General features: G+C 38.8%; 1 protein-coding gene across 6 annotated transcripts in view; it reads left to right on the top strand.

Annotated features, from left to right (window-relative positions):
- The window catches only part of SOX5 (SRY-box transcription factor 5), a 291,555-nt gene that overhangs the window by 251,557 nt on the left and 25,995 nt on the right, over window positions 1-14,003 (top strand). For 4 of the 6 annotated variants that reach the window (XM_086466682.1, XM_086466688.1, XM_086466669.1 and 1 more), the window contains 2 exons: window positions 8,536-8,713; window positions 13,611-13,756. The exons of 1 other annotated variant lie outside the window; for it this stretch is intronic. In XM_086466682.1, the coding sequence (XP_086322808.1) occupies window positions 8,536-8,713; window positions 13,611-13,756 (324 nt within the window). Of the gene's footprint in view, window positions 1-8,535; window positions 8,714-13,583; window positions 13,757-14,003 lie in introns of all 6 variants that reach the window. One more of the 6 variants, XM_086466654.1, reaches the window with a different exon arrangement.

Genomic DNA, 14,003 nt, shown 5'->3' with positions numbered 1-14,003 from the left:
GGAAGTTCAGTACAGTATCAAAAAGACCCCAAAACATTGGTCTGAGTAAGAGTGACAATTTGCTCTGCTCTTACTTATGACTCAGCTGTTAGCTGTTTACTCACTATGTGAGATTAGGCAAATCATTTAGCCACTTTGTACCTTATTCTTCTCATTTGTAAAATAAGGCAAAAGCTGTCAGAGTAATTATGAGCTTCAATTAATTAATATTCCTATGGTACACTGGAGAAACAATTTTTTTCTCACGTGCACTTTACTACTTGTGATGTATTTCAGTGGGGGCAGTTTGGAAGAAGCATTCTTTCTGGGAAGAATCCTTTCCCCTCCCATCCCCCACAATTTTGTGATCCTCGCTAATGATTTTTGCCTCGTGTGAGGTGATTTGCATGGATAAAAACATGAAAAATCAGTTGTCTTCCCCTGAAGATTTGCAGTATCTGCGTCAATCTCTGCTGACCTGTGCCTAAGTCACTCTTCCTGCTTAGCAGCTGACTTGAGCCTTCTTAGAGAAGCACTTCATTAATAGCATTATACCAAATAAATAGGTACAGCAGTGATGTGAGAAATAGAGCTGAGCAATAATTATTAGAAGCAAAAAGCTAGCAACAGGACCCAGTTTTGGCATGAAGTATGGACTTGCAGAATCCCAAGTGGCTAGTCTGTCTGCACTGGCTCATGTTTTGTCTTTACTCAACATGGACCCTTCGCATTTCAGGCCAAACCTGGCAGGATTTGCTCGGAACAAGCTTCACTGAATTTTTTTTTTTTTGTAAATGAGGCTATTGAGTTAAATTTTGACTCACTAAGAGATGCAGAATGAGAAGGAGCTTTTTCATTATGAGGTGCAAGCAAATGCTAAAAGCTCTTTGTCCCTGTAGTTTTGTTTCCTGCTATACTGAAAATCCACATACTGGGTCACCTGTGTGGTGAGCAACTCTCACTTTTGCTTGTTTCAGTGTAACAGAAGAACAAATGCCCAAATAGCAGAATAATGGCAATAGGAGTAAGTCAGTTACTTTTGTATGGATGAAGATGAATGTTTGAAGTTTGGATCTGGGTTGGGATAAGTATCCATAAGTCATCAGGTTTCCCTAGAGGTTAGTGTGACTGAAAACCCATGATCAAGCAAAAATAGCCTAGAAATCTCATACCAGCCGCTTTCCTCAAACACATTGTGCTGCTTGTCTGTGGAGATTACCAGGAGACTTCACAAGGATGGTGGGCGTTTTGGCAGTCCACAGCCAGCCAGAAGCTGCAAGTATGGTTTGGAGGATGCTTCTCTGAGGATTTGTGAAACTAAATGAATGAATTTTGGGTAAACACATACCAGTCTGCTCATTTTGCTAAGCTGCATGCCCTGACATACTCTGTTGGCCAAACAGCCTGCCTTGTGCTCCTTGAGACCCCAAAGGGCGAGGTCCAAGTGCAGGACTTGTCTTTGCTGAAGACCTTTCCGGAGTTGCTTTTAGGGTTCTGTGTGCAGAGGTCTGACCAGTTGCTACACAAAATTAAGGCCTTTGTCCTGGGTCATTGTTGGATGTAGACTTTGAAGAGGACTTAGGTAGCTCTCTCCACAGACACCACTTTTAGGTTGCCCTGCAGCTGAAACACCCAACACTCTTCCATGTCTGAGCTAGCTGGAAGACTAAAATGATACTAGACTTGTTTCATATTTGGTCCTCTGTTATTTCAGCATCTGTATTCTGTGGCTTGTAGAATAGTGATGCTACAGAATAAGCACTGTATATCTGATAAAAAGGTTACAGGGAGGAGAGGAAGGCATCCAGCTCCTACGACCTTCAATGTTTTAGACAGGTCATTTTGCATGCTCCTGTTTTGTTCTTCTTATATCTGTTTGTGAATCCTGTGTATAACTTCAGGAAACAACAGTGCCAGATTCAAAGGGAAAACCATGCAGCAACTCTCTTATTTTACTGTAACAACATGTGGACTAAACAAAATCAAAGCTTGGGGTTTCCAGGGCAGCAAATTAGTCTTTGTAACTGCAGACTTCTTTCATGGCAGCTAGGCTTCCTGTAAAGAAAAATGAAAGGGGAAGATGTTAGGGATCTTTCTGAGAGGACAAAGTCCCCAGAGAAAATCCTCACTGAGAGCCCCTAGTGTTGTAAAGAAGGACTGGGGAAAAATACTATCTGTCCCTAGTACTACAGAACAGATTAAGTTGGTGTGTTCCTATGCGACTTTTCCCCATGGAAAGGAATAAAGACTGTGCAAGAACACTCCCAGTGTATAAATCAGCACTTGGGAGTAATTTATTCTTTGAGTAGTCCCCTAAAAGAAGCAGGTGAGAGAACAAAAAGAATATTTGTCACAAATAAAAGGCAGCTCAGTTCCCCATTTGTTTTGAGTCTCATGTATAAGAGTATTTGGGCGATATCAGTAAAGTCTGAAAGGACTGACTTTGGTAGGGTAGCATGCACTGAGTCCAGAAAGTGTCTACCTTCTGAGAGCAACACATCCAGGAAAAGATACTCAGCAAAACAACACCATAAAAAAATCTGCTCTGGGTATAGATAGAAATCCAGGCTGAAATGTTTCTGCAGCTATCACAGAAGGAAAAATCTGTACACTTTGCAGGATCAGAAAGAAAGACAGTCCTTTCATAATATTTGCCCTCTGCCTTGTCTCTGGTGCCTTTTCCTTTCTAACTGGAGTCTAGTTGTACCTTCTGCTTTTGGTGCTGAAACTCATGGGTAAGAGTGGGATAAACTGACTTCTCTGAACCTGAAGAATAATGCTGTTGTGTTTATTATCATATCATAACCAAGATGCCTGTTTTTATGTCTTCATCTCTTTTTCTATGTAGTTAGAGAAATTTCCACCTTTGCAGGAAGGGACACATTATTCTTAATCAAAACTTGAGAATGTGGCAGGAGGAGGTACAGCTGCAGATGAGCATTATCTAATTCACCCATCCTGTCATGTGAACATCCCTGCTTAATTTAATACAATTATTTCATCAGTGAGGATAATATCAGCAGCATGATTCATTTATACAACATGTTTCACAACTGCCTTTACCTCTCGGCTTCTTATTATCACTACTGATAATTTCACCATGAGTGGCTTCAGAGGAAGGGGAGGGGATGAGAAGGAAGCTGCCAGTATCTTTGTGCAAGTGTGTGGGCAACTGCAGTCTTGAGGGACAGCGATACCAAAGGATTTTCTTAGCATATATGGTGTTGCACCTCAGCTTCTGATACATTTTGGTTAGACATTTCTGGATGAGCTGAATGGATAAGCCACTGACTGGCTGCATTGTTCAGTGGGCAACAATAGCATCGTTGTCTTCTGCCCCAGACATGCCGGTCAGTGCTCCATATTTTGCATTTCTGTTGAAATAAAGATCTCCACGAAACAGAACCAGGGTCGGGGAATGATGTTTTGTTTCTGGTGAGGTGGCAGGGGCATTCTTTTAGAAACCCCCTCTCTGGCTTCTTATTTCTAACTCATTTGGCTGTAATTTGTACTGTCAAGGTCATTTAAATAGGCAGCAAGATGTGGCGAATGTGTTCCCAGAGGTCATGAAAAGCCTCTTTAGTAGAGCATGCTAGGCTGTGCTTATGCCAGGTCATTTAAGCACATTTGTATTGCCAGTCAGATGATACACAGAGTAGTTCATGATTTTGTAATAAACCGTGCAACCTGGACCTTTAGTGTGTGCCACAGTGGGATACAGCACTTGCATTTAAATGACAGTACAATAATTCAGTAACTGTATTTTAATAGTATACTAATCTTTAAAATATGTGGAAAGAGTGAGATTATGAAATCCAGATGAGTCGTCTGGGTTCTTCCCCACCACCACCATTTCTTTCTTTTTCTGAAACTGGTTTATTCATCTGGGCTATCAGTCTTTTATTCGGCTCTTGGTGTTGAAATAGTGCCATTTTTAATAAACGGTTTAGCGTGATTCTCAAAATCAGATTTTTATTCCCTTCTTTTTCCATATCCATTCTCCATAGAGATAAATTAACCTTTTATCTTAGGATAAAGACAGCAATGTAAATAGAGACAGCATGATTGAAAGATTAGAAAAGACACCATTTCAGCCAACTATTTGCAACATTGGTGACTGCGAATCAGAATTGCTGGGTCTGTCTGAAACCCTGCCACTACATTACTGTATGACTCTGACCAAATCCTTTTGTTTTCTCTCTCTTTCATTTTTTCCTCCTGTATTAATAAGCACTTTGTGGTTACCTAGTAGTTTACCTTTTCAAAGGACCATACAAACCTTGTAAAAGCAGTGTGATGCACACTCAACTTACCAGCAGTATTACTGTTTAAATGTTGCTTGTCAGGCACTTGTATCTGGAGATTTCTGGTGTCTGATGCTTAAATACAAAAGCTCAAAGTTATTTAAGTCAAGGTTGAGTGAAGCTACAAAATACAGCTCTGGAATATTTTGTTTATCCCCCAAATTCTGGTGTAGATGAAAGGTTCTTCTTTCTTCCCTCCTATGTCTGGAGCTCAGCTGGGAAAAAATATCTAGAGCAAATCAAGAATTTAAAATTCCCCGAGCTCCGAAGTTTTGGTTAATGACAGTCTTCCAATCCTGAGAAGCAAACCACCAGCTTTCCCTAAAATAGTGACTATTCTGACACTGCTGTGGTACGCTGCTGTGGTACAGGGGATGGGAATCTCTTTACCAATGCTTTGCTCTTGCTGTGAGTACTTCATTTTATTAGCCCTCCATTGTGTGTTTTTGCTTATGCTTTATTCACATTTTTTTGGGGTTGTGTGTGTTTTGTTTTGTGAGACAAATGCGCTACTTTAAAGGAAACATTTCATAACCTTTAATCAAGATCATATTTTACTTTCATCACATCTGTGTTTTTATTATTACAAGCCTTTTGGGTCTTAACGTCCTCTGGTCTTAAGCATTAATCGTTTTGGCTGATATATAAATAAATGTTTGACTTTGTTTAACTCTTTAAAAAATAGTGACTTGAAAATAAAACCCTTATCAATGGCATCTTGCAATAACTGCATGTCAAAAAAAGGCAGGGACCAATCAGTACTGAGCTTTCTCTAATAAAAGCTAAGTGTAGGGAGTAGTTTTAGATTCTGTGATCCCACTGTATAAAACAATCTCCTGGCTGTTTGAAGATACCATCTACCTGGAGTGAACATATTACTGGTTTGGTTTTTTTTTTTTTTCTTAATTACTACTCTTGTTTGCCCTAGCTGTTGTGCTACACTTACACGCAGCCTTGGCATAACTGAGAGTTAAGCCTGCTAATCAATAATATGGCAGAATGTTAGGTGGGAGATTTTGTAGTTAAAAATAAAGGTAGACCAACACCTAATTCTTCTCGTGGTTACACAGGCACAAATCAGTAATGAAGACAGCACAGTTCTTGATTTAAACTAGGAGAGCAGAGAATTTTGAATTTATGTCTGCAGATAGGAAAAACAGTAAAAGGGCTCATGCAGTATAGGAGTGAAGATCCTAACAGTCATCTTCACACTTAACACAATTGTATATTATTACCTGTCTCCCAGATATTTTTTACACTCCCATGGAATACATCAGTGTAGTTCCACTGTGGTAAAGGAAATTACTTAAATTATTATCGTCTCATGATCCAACGTAGGATTTCTAAACTGGCTCAATTTTTAATGTATTTGACTTCCAGTGAGGATTTGAGAATGCTTTTCAAAATAACAGAAGTAAAAATGTTACGAAGACCAAACAATGAAGTAATATAATTTTGTAAATACATGTAATAGCTGAAAATTGTTTACTTATCCTCCTTTATAAGAACCAAGCTTCTGTGACCTCCGATTAATTTGCCATTAGCCTGAACACACAATGAAAGTGAATGAAGGGGCAATTTGGAATGACATTTATCAGCTCTGGAACTGTCGACTTCTATTATTTCCACAAGGCCTTATACTTCTTGGCTCCAGAGAAGGCTGTGCTGACTTGAATGAAGAAGAGCATTCTTACTACCAAGAATAGTTACAGCGCAGACAGCTTCACTGCTGGATGCCTACGATGGAAAAAAAACACCTCTCCCATTTCTAACTTGCATTAAATGAGACCAAACCCACTGTTCTATAGTGGACTCGCACAAGACCTTGCCTTCATACTAGGGTAAAAAAAGGGAACAGAGGAACTGAGGAAAGGGAGAAGGAGCGAGAAAAGGGAAGGAAATAAAGTTCATAGGGACAAGATAGCCAAGGGATTGTGTCAAAAGGACGAGACTTTTAGCATGAGAATACAGGTTGGAATCCAAGCTGACATTGCAGCGAGAGCCATTTCCATTGGGGACTGGTTGCTCCCCTGTATGAACTGAAGTGCTGCTCGTGTTCAGATTTCCAGTGGCCAGAGAGCACAGTGTAGCTTTTACTACCATATCTGAAACTAATGAGCCCCTTTTGTTGAGACTTACAACAGAGGTCAAGAATTGAATATACATGGAAAGTAACCCCTCTTGGCTCAAACCGAAACAAGTCTGTGGGCAAGTTTGCTTTGCTTCTGAGACTGTCTTCCAAATAGATGACTTTGCTCTTCAGGGATCCTTGTCTGGCACAGGGTCGCTGTGTTTCGTTGGTTCGTTGGCTAGTTTGTACTTACACATTTATGCAGCTGTCTCGGTACTGGTTTTACAACATTATAGTTGCACTGTTGTGGGATTTTTATTTTTTTTTTTAAACTTAAATCAGTGGAACAGCAGAGCAAGTCCCCTTCCATTTGGCTAGTAGGTTAATCTATTTTGTTCTAATACAGATGGATTTGTATTTCTGTAAAGTAACGAATACCTTTTTAAAATGTCAAATACTAGTTGAACTGGGTGACATTTTTAACCCCAAGGTTTAAATCTCCTAGAAGATCAACAGAATTCTGCCTTCTAGGTGCCTAAATTGCTTCTGAAAATAATGGAAAAAAAGAGTATAGGCTTCTAAGGCAATTTTAAGCATTGATTTTTTTTTTTCCCCTTACTTTATGCACAAGTTGCATCTGAGACAGCTTAAATACCACATTAAGGATGACAGCTTTGTCCATGATGTCCCTCATATGTTTGTCTGCTAAGCTTTAATGTATTTTTAACTATGACTATTATAAAAGTGTAGAAATAATAAAATATAACAAAAGTGCTTTGCTCAGAGCTTGCTTCTTTAAGGTAATGGAAAAGTTATATGACAATGCTTTGCAGAATTGTCCTGTGTTTGGAAACGTACATCTACATTGTACTTCCACAAGCGATAGGCAGCTATAGTATTCCTTCTTTACTGCAGCACACCGCCCTTTTCCTCTGTGGAAAAGAATCAATATATATGATAGTAGTTACAGATACCTTAGTGGTAACAGTAAAAGACTCAAACATTGCAAGTTTAATTCCAGTCACTTTTGCATTGCTGGAAATCAGGAATAATTCTATAACAGTGAGTGTACTTACAACTTAGGGAGATCAGAATCAGCTTCTTCAGTGCCTAGAGCCGAAACCCAGTTGTGTGATGTAACACTGCCAGTAGCTAAAGGTTGACTGGCTTTCCTAAGTCACAATGTCACAATAAGCCAACAGAACTAGGGTAATATGCGATGGTTGAATCTAATACCATGTCCATTAGTTTTGATGATTTGAAAGTCAGTTAAAATCACTTCTAAAGTATCCACCGTGTTGAAAAGCTTTTTCTCCCTTCCCTGGTTTTTTTTTCCCTTATTGTATTTTATTTTGGTCAAACAAAAATACGTGACTTAGGTTTTTAATGTGTTTTATAGCACTGTAACTCTGTGTAATCAAGCCAGGTTTAAGAATAGTTCCAGTTACCCTGCAAAAAATGTCACCCAATTTTTCTATTTTTGCATAATAATAATTACTGAAATCTTGAAGTCCAGCTTCACAGAAGATGAAAAAACACAGGGGCTTATGCAGAATTATCCAGGTTATTGATTCAAATTTTGTGGAAAGAAAGGGCAAGTTCTTCCTGCTCTCTTGTCATGGTGGAAGAGAAGTATTTGTTTCTACGATATTTTTGTCCTTGGAATTCTAAGCCTGGGAAGTTCAGAGGAAAGCACAAGTTAAAAAAGAAAAACAAAAGACCAACAAAAATGCCAACTGAGAACCCATTCACTCAAACACGTTTGCCGAATTTGGGTGGTGGTGGTTGAATTTTAAGTGAAAATGCTCTTCAGTTCTTATTTAAATAATTTATATCAAGTTTAAAATAAAATAACAAAAAACAGAACTGTAAAATTGCTTTTCATTTTCATCATAGAAGCGTGTATCTTGTTGATGTGAATAATTTCTTCAGAGACAACTCTTACATACAAAGTGCAATTGGAGGATGTTCTCCGATCATGTCATGCTAATTTTCCAGTTTATCAGTCATTTCAGTTCCAAACTGGAATGACAAGATGATATCACATTTGATCTTAATATATATCATAGAACCTTTTGGGTTTAGAAGTTCATATGAGCTGAAAACAACTGTCTTTGCTTGAACAGTGTTATGCCAACAGCAGTTTGTTAATAACATTCTTTTCTCTTCTGCTCATCGTAGGATGAAGTGGCCCAGCCTCTGAACCTTTCAGCCAAACCCAAGACATCTGATGGCAAGTCTCCCACATCACCCACCTCTCCTCATATGCCAACTCTGAGAATAAACAGTGGGGCCAGTTCACTAAAGTCCTCTGTGCCAGCAACATTAGCTAGTCCTTCGGCCAGAGCTAACACAATAGGTAAGCTCAGTTTCATTTGTCCCTCCTCATAATGATTAATAGGTGTTAATGGGAAGTGGGCATTTATCAGCCAGTGCCAGACAGTGGTCTCTGAGCTGTCACGAGTTGACCGTAATACTACATTTGTTGATGTCAGTGGAGAAACTCCCACGGACTTGCCATTTCAGGAGGAGTATCTTAACTTTTACAGACTCAGAAAACAAAGACCTGTGTTATTTCAGATACTGCTTTATCAGTGAAAGTTAATAAATGCTGTTTGTTTAATCCTATACGTTAAAGACGGCGACCTGTCTAATGGTGGGCGTTAAAGACCCATGATATAGTACTGTGTCATCTAAAAGTGATGGATAGACTTTAAAAAAAAAAAATCCCTTTAAGGTAAAACTCTACATATGCAAATACATTTTTGCAAAACTACAGATTTAATCTTTAGTCCACTAAAAAGCTGCCTGGAGTATTATTTTACCTTGCTCTAATAAGCCAAACAGTCACCAGGTTCCTTCAAAAAAACCAATTTTGATGTTGTATCTTTCAAAAAGTCTTGACTGGCTGTTACAACATTGTTCCAGAAAATAGTGTGAATTCTTCCTCCGGCCAAAATTACCTCTTTGCCTAAAGACGATCTAAATAATAACAGTCTTAGGGGTGATTTTACAAGTCTGATATGTTAAAGGGACTGCTGTCTGTTTGTATCAGTAAGATGTGTACACACCCCATTCTTCATCCTTGTAACTGAAACTTTTTATTCCATGAAGTGATTGAATATAACCTGAATTAAGATTTCAGCATGTAAATCAACCTCTGTTTAGGGAATTAAGTGAGGTAGATAGTTGGACCTTTGCTACTGTGTGTCTTATTGCTCCTAAAGCATCTCCTGCTGGCCACTTTCAGGGATGGCACAAAAAACAGAAGCAGCCATAGGTCAAACCTATCAGAAGCAGTTTCTGTGATGTCTCGGTGCTATGTAGTAAAATCTTTTTGTGCCTCTATGGGTCCCTCATAGTCCATATTCTACCTATGTAGACATTAGGAAGACCCATAGTTGCGATCAAACCAGATCTGGTTCCCACTGTATTACCCTTCCACTGTGCATACATGATTATTGCTAATATTGATGAGAGTTACGTATATCAGAGAGATAATATGATTTTATGCCTTTTAGAAAATAAAATAACTTTATTTGGTATGACATGTTACAATTATATAAATATTTTGTAAATATCACATTGTTAATTATTAATGCATGTATTATTATTAACCCAACACTCTTTAACTGTGGTAGGTAGTAATGTATGTCATCTTTAATTTACTTGGCCCTTCTGCTCTCCATGTACAATGCATCGAGTTTCAGTTTTTTCACATTACATTTTTTGTCCTTAATAGAGTGAGCATCACATTTAGAGGTGGAGTTAAGCATCTGACCTGCATCTCAGTGCAGGACATCTCTTGTTCTCTCCTCTCCAATCTTCTTTCCCTACATACCTGATATTTTTCATAGGTTTGAGACCCCAGCAATTTACTTCTTTTAACAAAATGCAGATTTTGAAATGCTGTACCTGTAATGAGTGATAATGTAATTGGATAAAAGCTGTGAGGATGAATGGAGCTTTAAAGGTCACTCTTGTAAGAAGAATTAATGTGTTATACCATTAATAAACCATGGAAAACTGTGGAGCAAAAGATAACATACTTAAGTTATTGTTAATGACATAGAGTTCACTGCTGTATATCTCTCAGCTACAAATATAGAAAGTGACTTTTTGAGGTTGCTTAGCAGTATCACTGTGCATACTGTATGTATAAGATAAGCAGTCTTTAACTGGTGCAGGAGCTGGACGAACATAGCCTACTTCTAACAAAGGTTTATCCTTTAATGGAGGACTGGAGGAATGAAAGGCTTGTGAACACTCTACCAAGTCTTTTTGTGCTAACTGCTAGGTCAGATCCAACCAAAGCTACAGGCAGTAAAACTCATTACCTGTTGAAACTATTTGGTGATCTTAAAAATGTGAGCATGAAATTTCAAGTCACCCTCGAGTAGGAGCTACGCCACGAAAAATTTTGGTAGCATTTTTATCAAAGTTACTAAGATCCCTAAAAACGGTAGAGAAAGTGGATCACTTTTGTCTTGAGAGATGAATCTCTCTACAAAAAGTCACTGGGAAACATGCAGTTATTTGTCAAACAGTTGTTTCCACCATTTGAAAGACTGGAACTGTCAAGGCGAGGCACAAGTTGTCTGTCCTTAGGTGTGCACAGCCTACCTTGCTGGGATGCAGTTGAGCTGTCACTTTTCACCACCACTAACTTCAAATTAAAACCGTTCTCTGAAAGCACTTCTTCAGGCTACTTCGTTCCCATGGCATAGAGAAATGCTCAGATATTGTTCAGTTGTCTTTGGAGAACGTAAACTTACAGCTTCCTATGATTAACAGTATAGCTGCATTCGGGCAAACAGATATGTAGTCCTTTTCTAGAGCTGTTCTTACAGCGTATAAATTATGCTACAGACTGAGCAGTCACAAATGTCGTGGCTTCATGTATGACTTTAAATCCAAGCATTTCTTTTCGGGAACAGGCATATGTCCGTGTACTAAAAACAGAAACAACTTCTCTCTGCCCTTTGCCATTAATCTGCAACATCTCTATGCTAGTTTGGCAATCCTTGTAACTAAGTGCATTTTATGTAATGCAGTTCCCCTCTCTGTCAATAATTCACCACCTACCCTAAACAACAATAATTCACATTCAACTCGCTTCTATATTAATCATTTCCCTGCACACCAGCATCTTGGCAGCTACTGAAAAACATAAGGAGTGCTTGCTTTTATTCACTGTCATGTGCCAAACTGTCTCAAAGATAGCAGTATTCAGGAAAAGCCAAATAGTCTGGAGAAGGGCATGAATTCCAGTTCCTAGGCAAATTCGGCTGTATTACAGCTTGAAAGTATTATACCTAGCCTAATCAAGATTACAACCAGCAGTAATACTACTGTTTGTTTGTTTGTTTGCTTCCTTTTTAATTTATTCTGACTACATGCAAGCTTGATCAGTAACAGATGCAAAGTGGGGAAGAAACCAAGCAAGTTGATAAAATGGAGGTTAAAAAAAAAAAAAATCAGCTGGTAGCACTGTGCTGGTGCAGGTTATATCCTTCCTTATGCTGGGAAAGCTGGAATTACTGGAATTCCATTGGCTGGGAGTTGCTGAACTGAGTCATTTGATAAAAGCAATGTGGATCAAGTTATTTCATATAAAACTCTCAGGGTTCCTGGGTATTTAGCCAAAAGCTAACTGTTAGTAAAATTAACAACAGTCAAACTGCACAGAAACTTTTATTTCTAGTTTTTGCGTGCCAAAGAAGACAGGAATACCAGTCCCATTCTGTCTGCAGTCTAAAAAAACAACAATAAAAACCCAAACCAAACTAAAATCCTGACAGCAGCGCAACACTGAACTAATCTGACATCAGCTCCTTCCCCTGAAATGTTTTAAGCAGCAAGACAATGTCCTACGTTTTTTGGCAATCAGTGGATCAGATAGAAGAGTCTAGCAATACAACAAGGATGTGTAATCTGACATGATTAGACAAGGCTCTTTAGGAACAGAACATTCATAATTGAGACAAAGAAAGAGTATTAATAACACTTTCCTAACACGGCAGTTAGCCATTTTATATTTCCTTTCTTTAATCTTAGTGTTTTTCAACAAATCATGGGATTTAATAGCGTGTTTTGGCAGATTAGAGGATTTATGGCCCAGATGTTTTTTGTTCTAAAAATGGATTAGGGTGTAAAGTTTGCTGGAATCCATGGAACATGTTGAGGCAAGCCGGTCATTTTGTGTGTGATTAGTGCCTGCCTTCTGTCTCACAGTCCCTCCATCTGTCACAATTCACCAATGGATCTGGTTAGATTTAGCCTCATGTCACAAACAGAAGTCCCTTTTCTGGGCAATTTCATATTACAGATTCATTTTATGCCGTTTTTATGCCCTAGTTAAAAGACAGAAAGAAGTGTGTGCGTGCGCGCGTGTGTGGGGATGTGGAGAGGGGGAGGGAGATTGATAGATATTAGCCTCTCCTTTAATGTTTGAAAAATAGACTGGGGCTTGGAGTCTCCCATCAGTATTCTATCCTACAAATCACATGCAGATCATAATAAGTATAATCTACAGTACGCTAAAGGAAAAAAATGACAAAGTGTCACATTTAAAATTAAATAGTATTAGCTGTGCCGGTGATGCTTGTAACATTTTAAAAGGAAATAATTCAGTGACTACTAAGGCTAAGCCCTAGGCTGTGAATTTGCAGCAAAACAGTGGACATTTGACCTACTATTAGCAGCATGAATAGGAGTGGGAATGTAGGTCCGTGTAGCTGTGGTTTCTTATACATTTGTGAATGACAGGTGGTGGTGGGGAGCATGCAGTGGATGAGGTTTCTCTTCCCAGCCATTATGCATTTCATATCTATAGCAAACCACCGCCACCTGTGGTTTATTTTAATGTATTCACAAGTTTTAAGAAGTAGAAGAATGAAATAGTCTATTTTTAAGAGTTTGGGATTGCTGGCGTGATCAAAGCTTCCCCTAACTCTTATCCGGTTACATTCTGCTGCATACAAACCACAGGGCTAACCTCTGCAGCGTCAGGGCAGCGCTGAAACTAGTGGGATCAAATATCAGGACGATGATTTTGGCACTGAGGTTTCTCATGCTTTCTATCCAGGTGGCTCTATCATAACAGTAACAGAATTACAAACGGGTTTCTGGGCATTACCTTTTAACTCTTTCTCGTTAAGAATGATAAACTATTGGTGCATTTCATGGATGAAAGCTAAAGTGTTTTCTTGTAACTTTCTTTTTTTAAGATATCCTTTCTTCTATCACGTCGTCAGGTTATTTAAATGACCACGATGCTGTTACCAAGGCAATCCAGGAGGCCAGGCAGATGAAGGAGCAACTTCGGAGGGAACAACAGGTGCTGGATGGGAAGGTGGCCGTTGTGAATAGCCTGGGTCTCAATAACTGCAGGACAGAAAAGGTGGGTTTCTGAGACTCCCTTTGCAGAGATTGCGTTTGGCTTTCCCTACAGATACATAGGTTCTTCCTCTTTTTTTTTTTTTCCCTCCTTTTTCTTGCTCTATTTTCTTCTTCCCCATTTTTAAACAGAATAGTTGCTTCTTTCAAAATAAGTAAAAAGTAAAATGAAAACCACAACCAAAACATGACATGAGAAAGAGACCTGGAGACCCTTGGGGGAGAGTGGGGAGAAGGCAGAGATAGTTAAA

This window comes from Leptosomus discolor, chromosome 1, assembly GCF_034619465.1.
Source record: "Leptosomus discolor isolate bLepDis1 chromosome 1, bLepDis1.hap2, whole genome shotgun sequence".
NCBI classification, from domain to species: domain Eukaryota; kingdom Metazoa; phylum Chordata; class Aves; order Leptosomiformes; family Leptosomidae; genus Leptosomus; species Leptosomus discolor.
The sequence above is the reverse complement of the archived record's forward strand: the minus strand, read 5'-3'. Positions and strand labels throughout refer to the sequence as shown.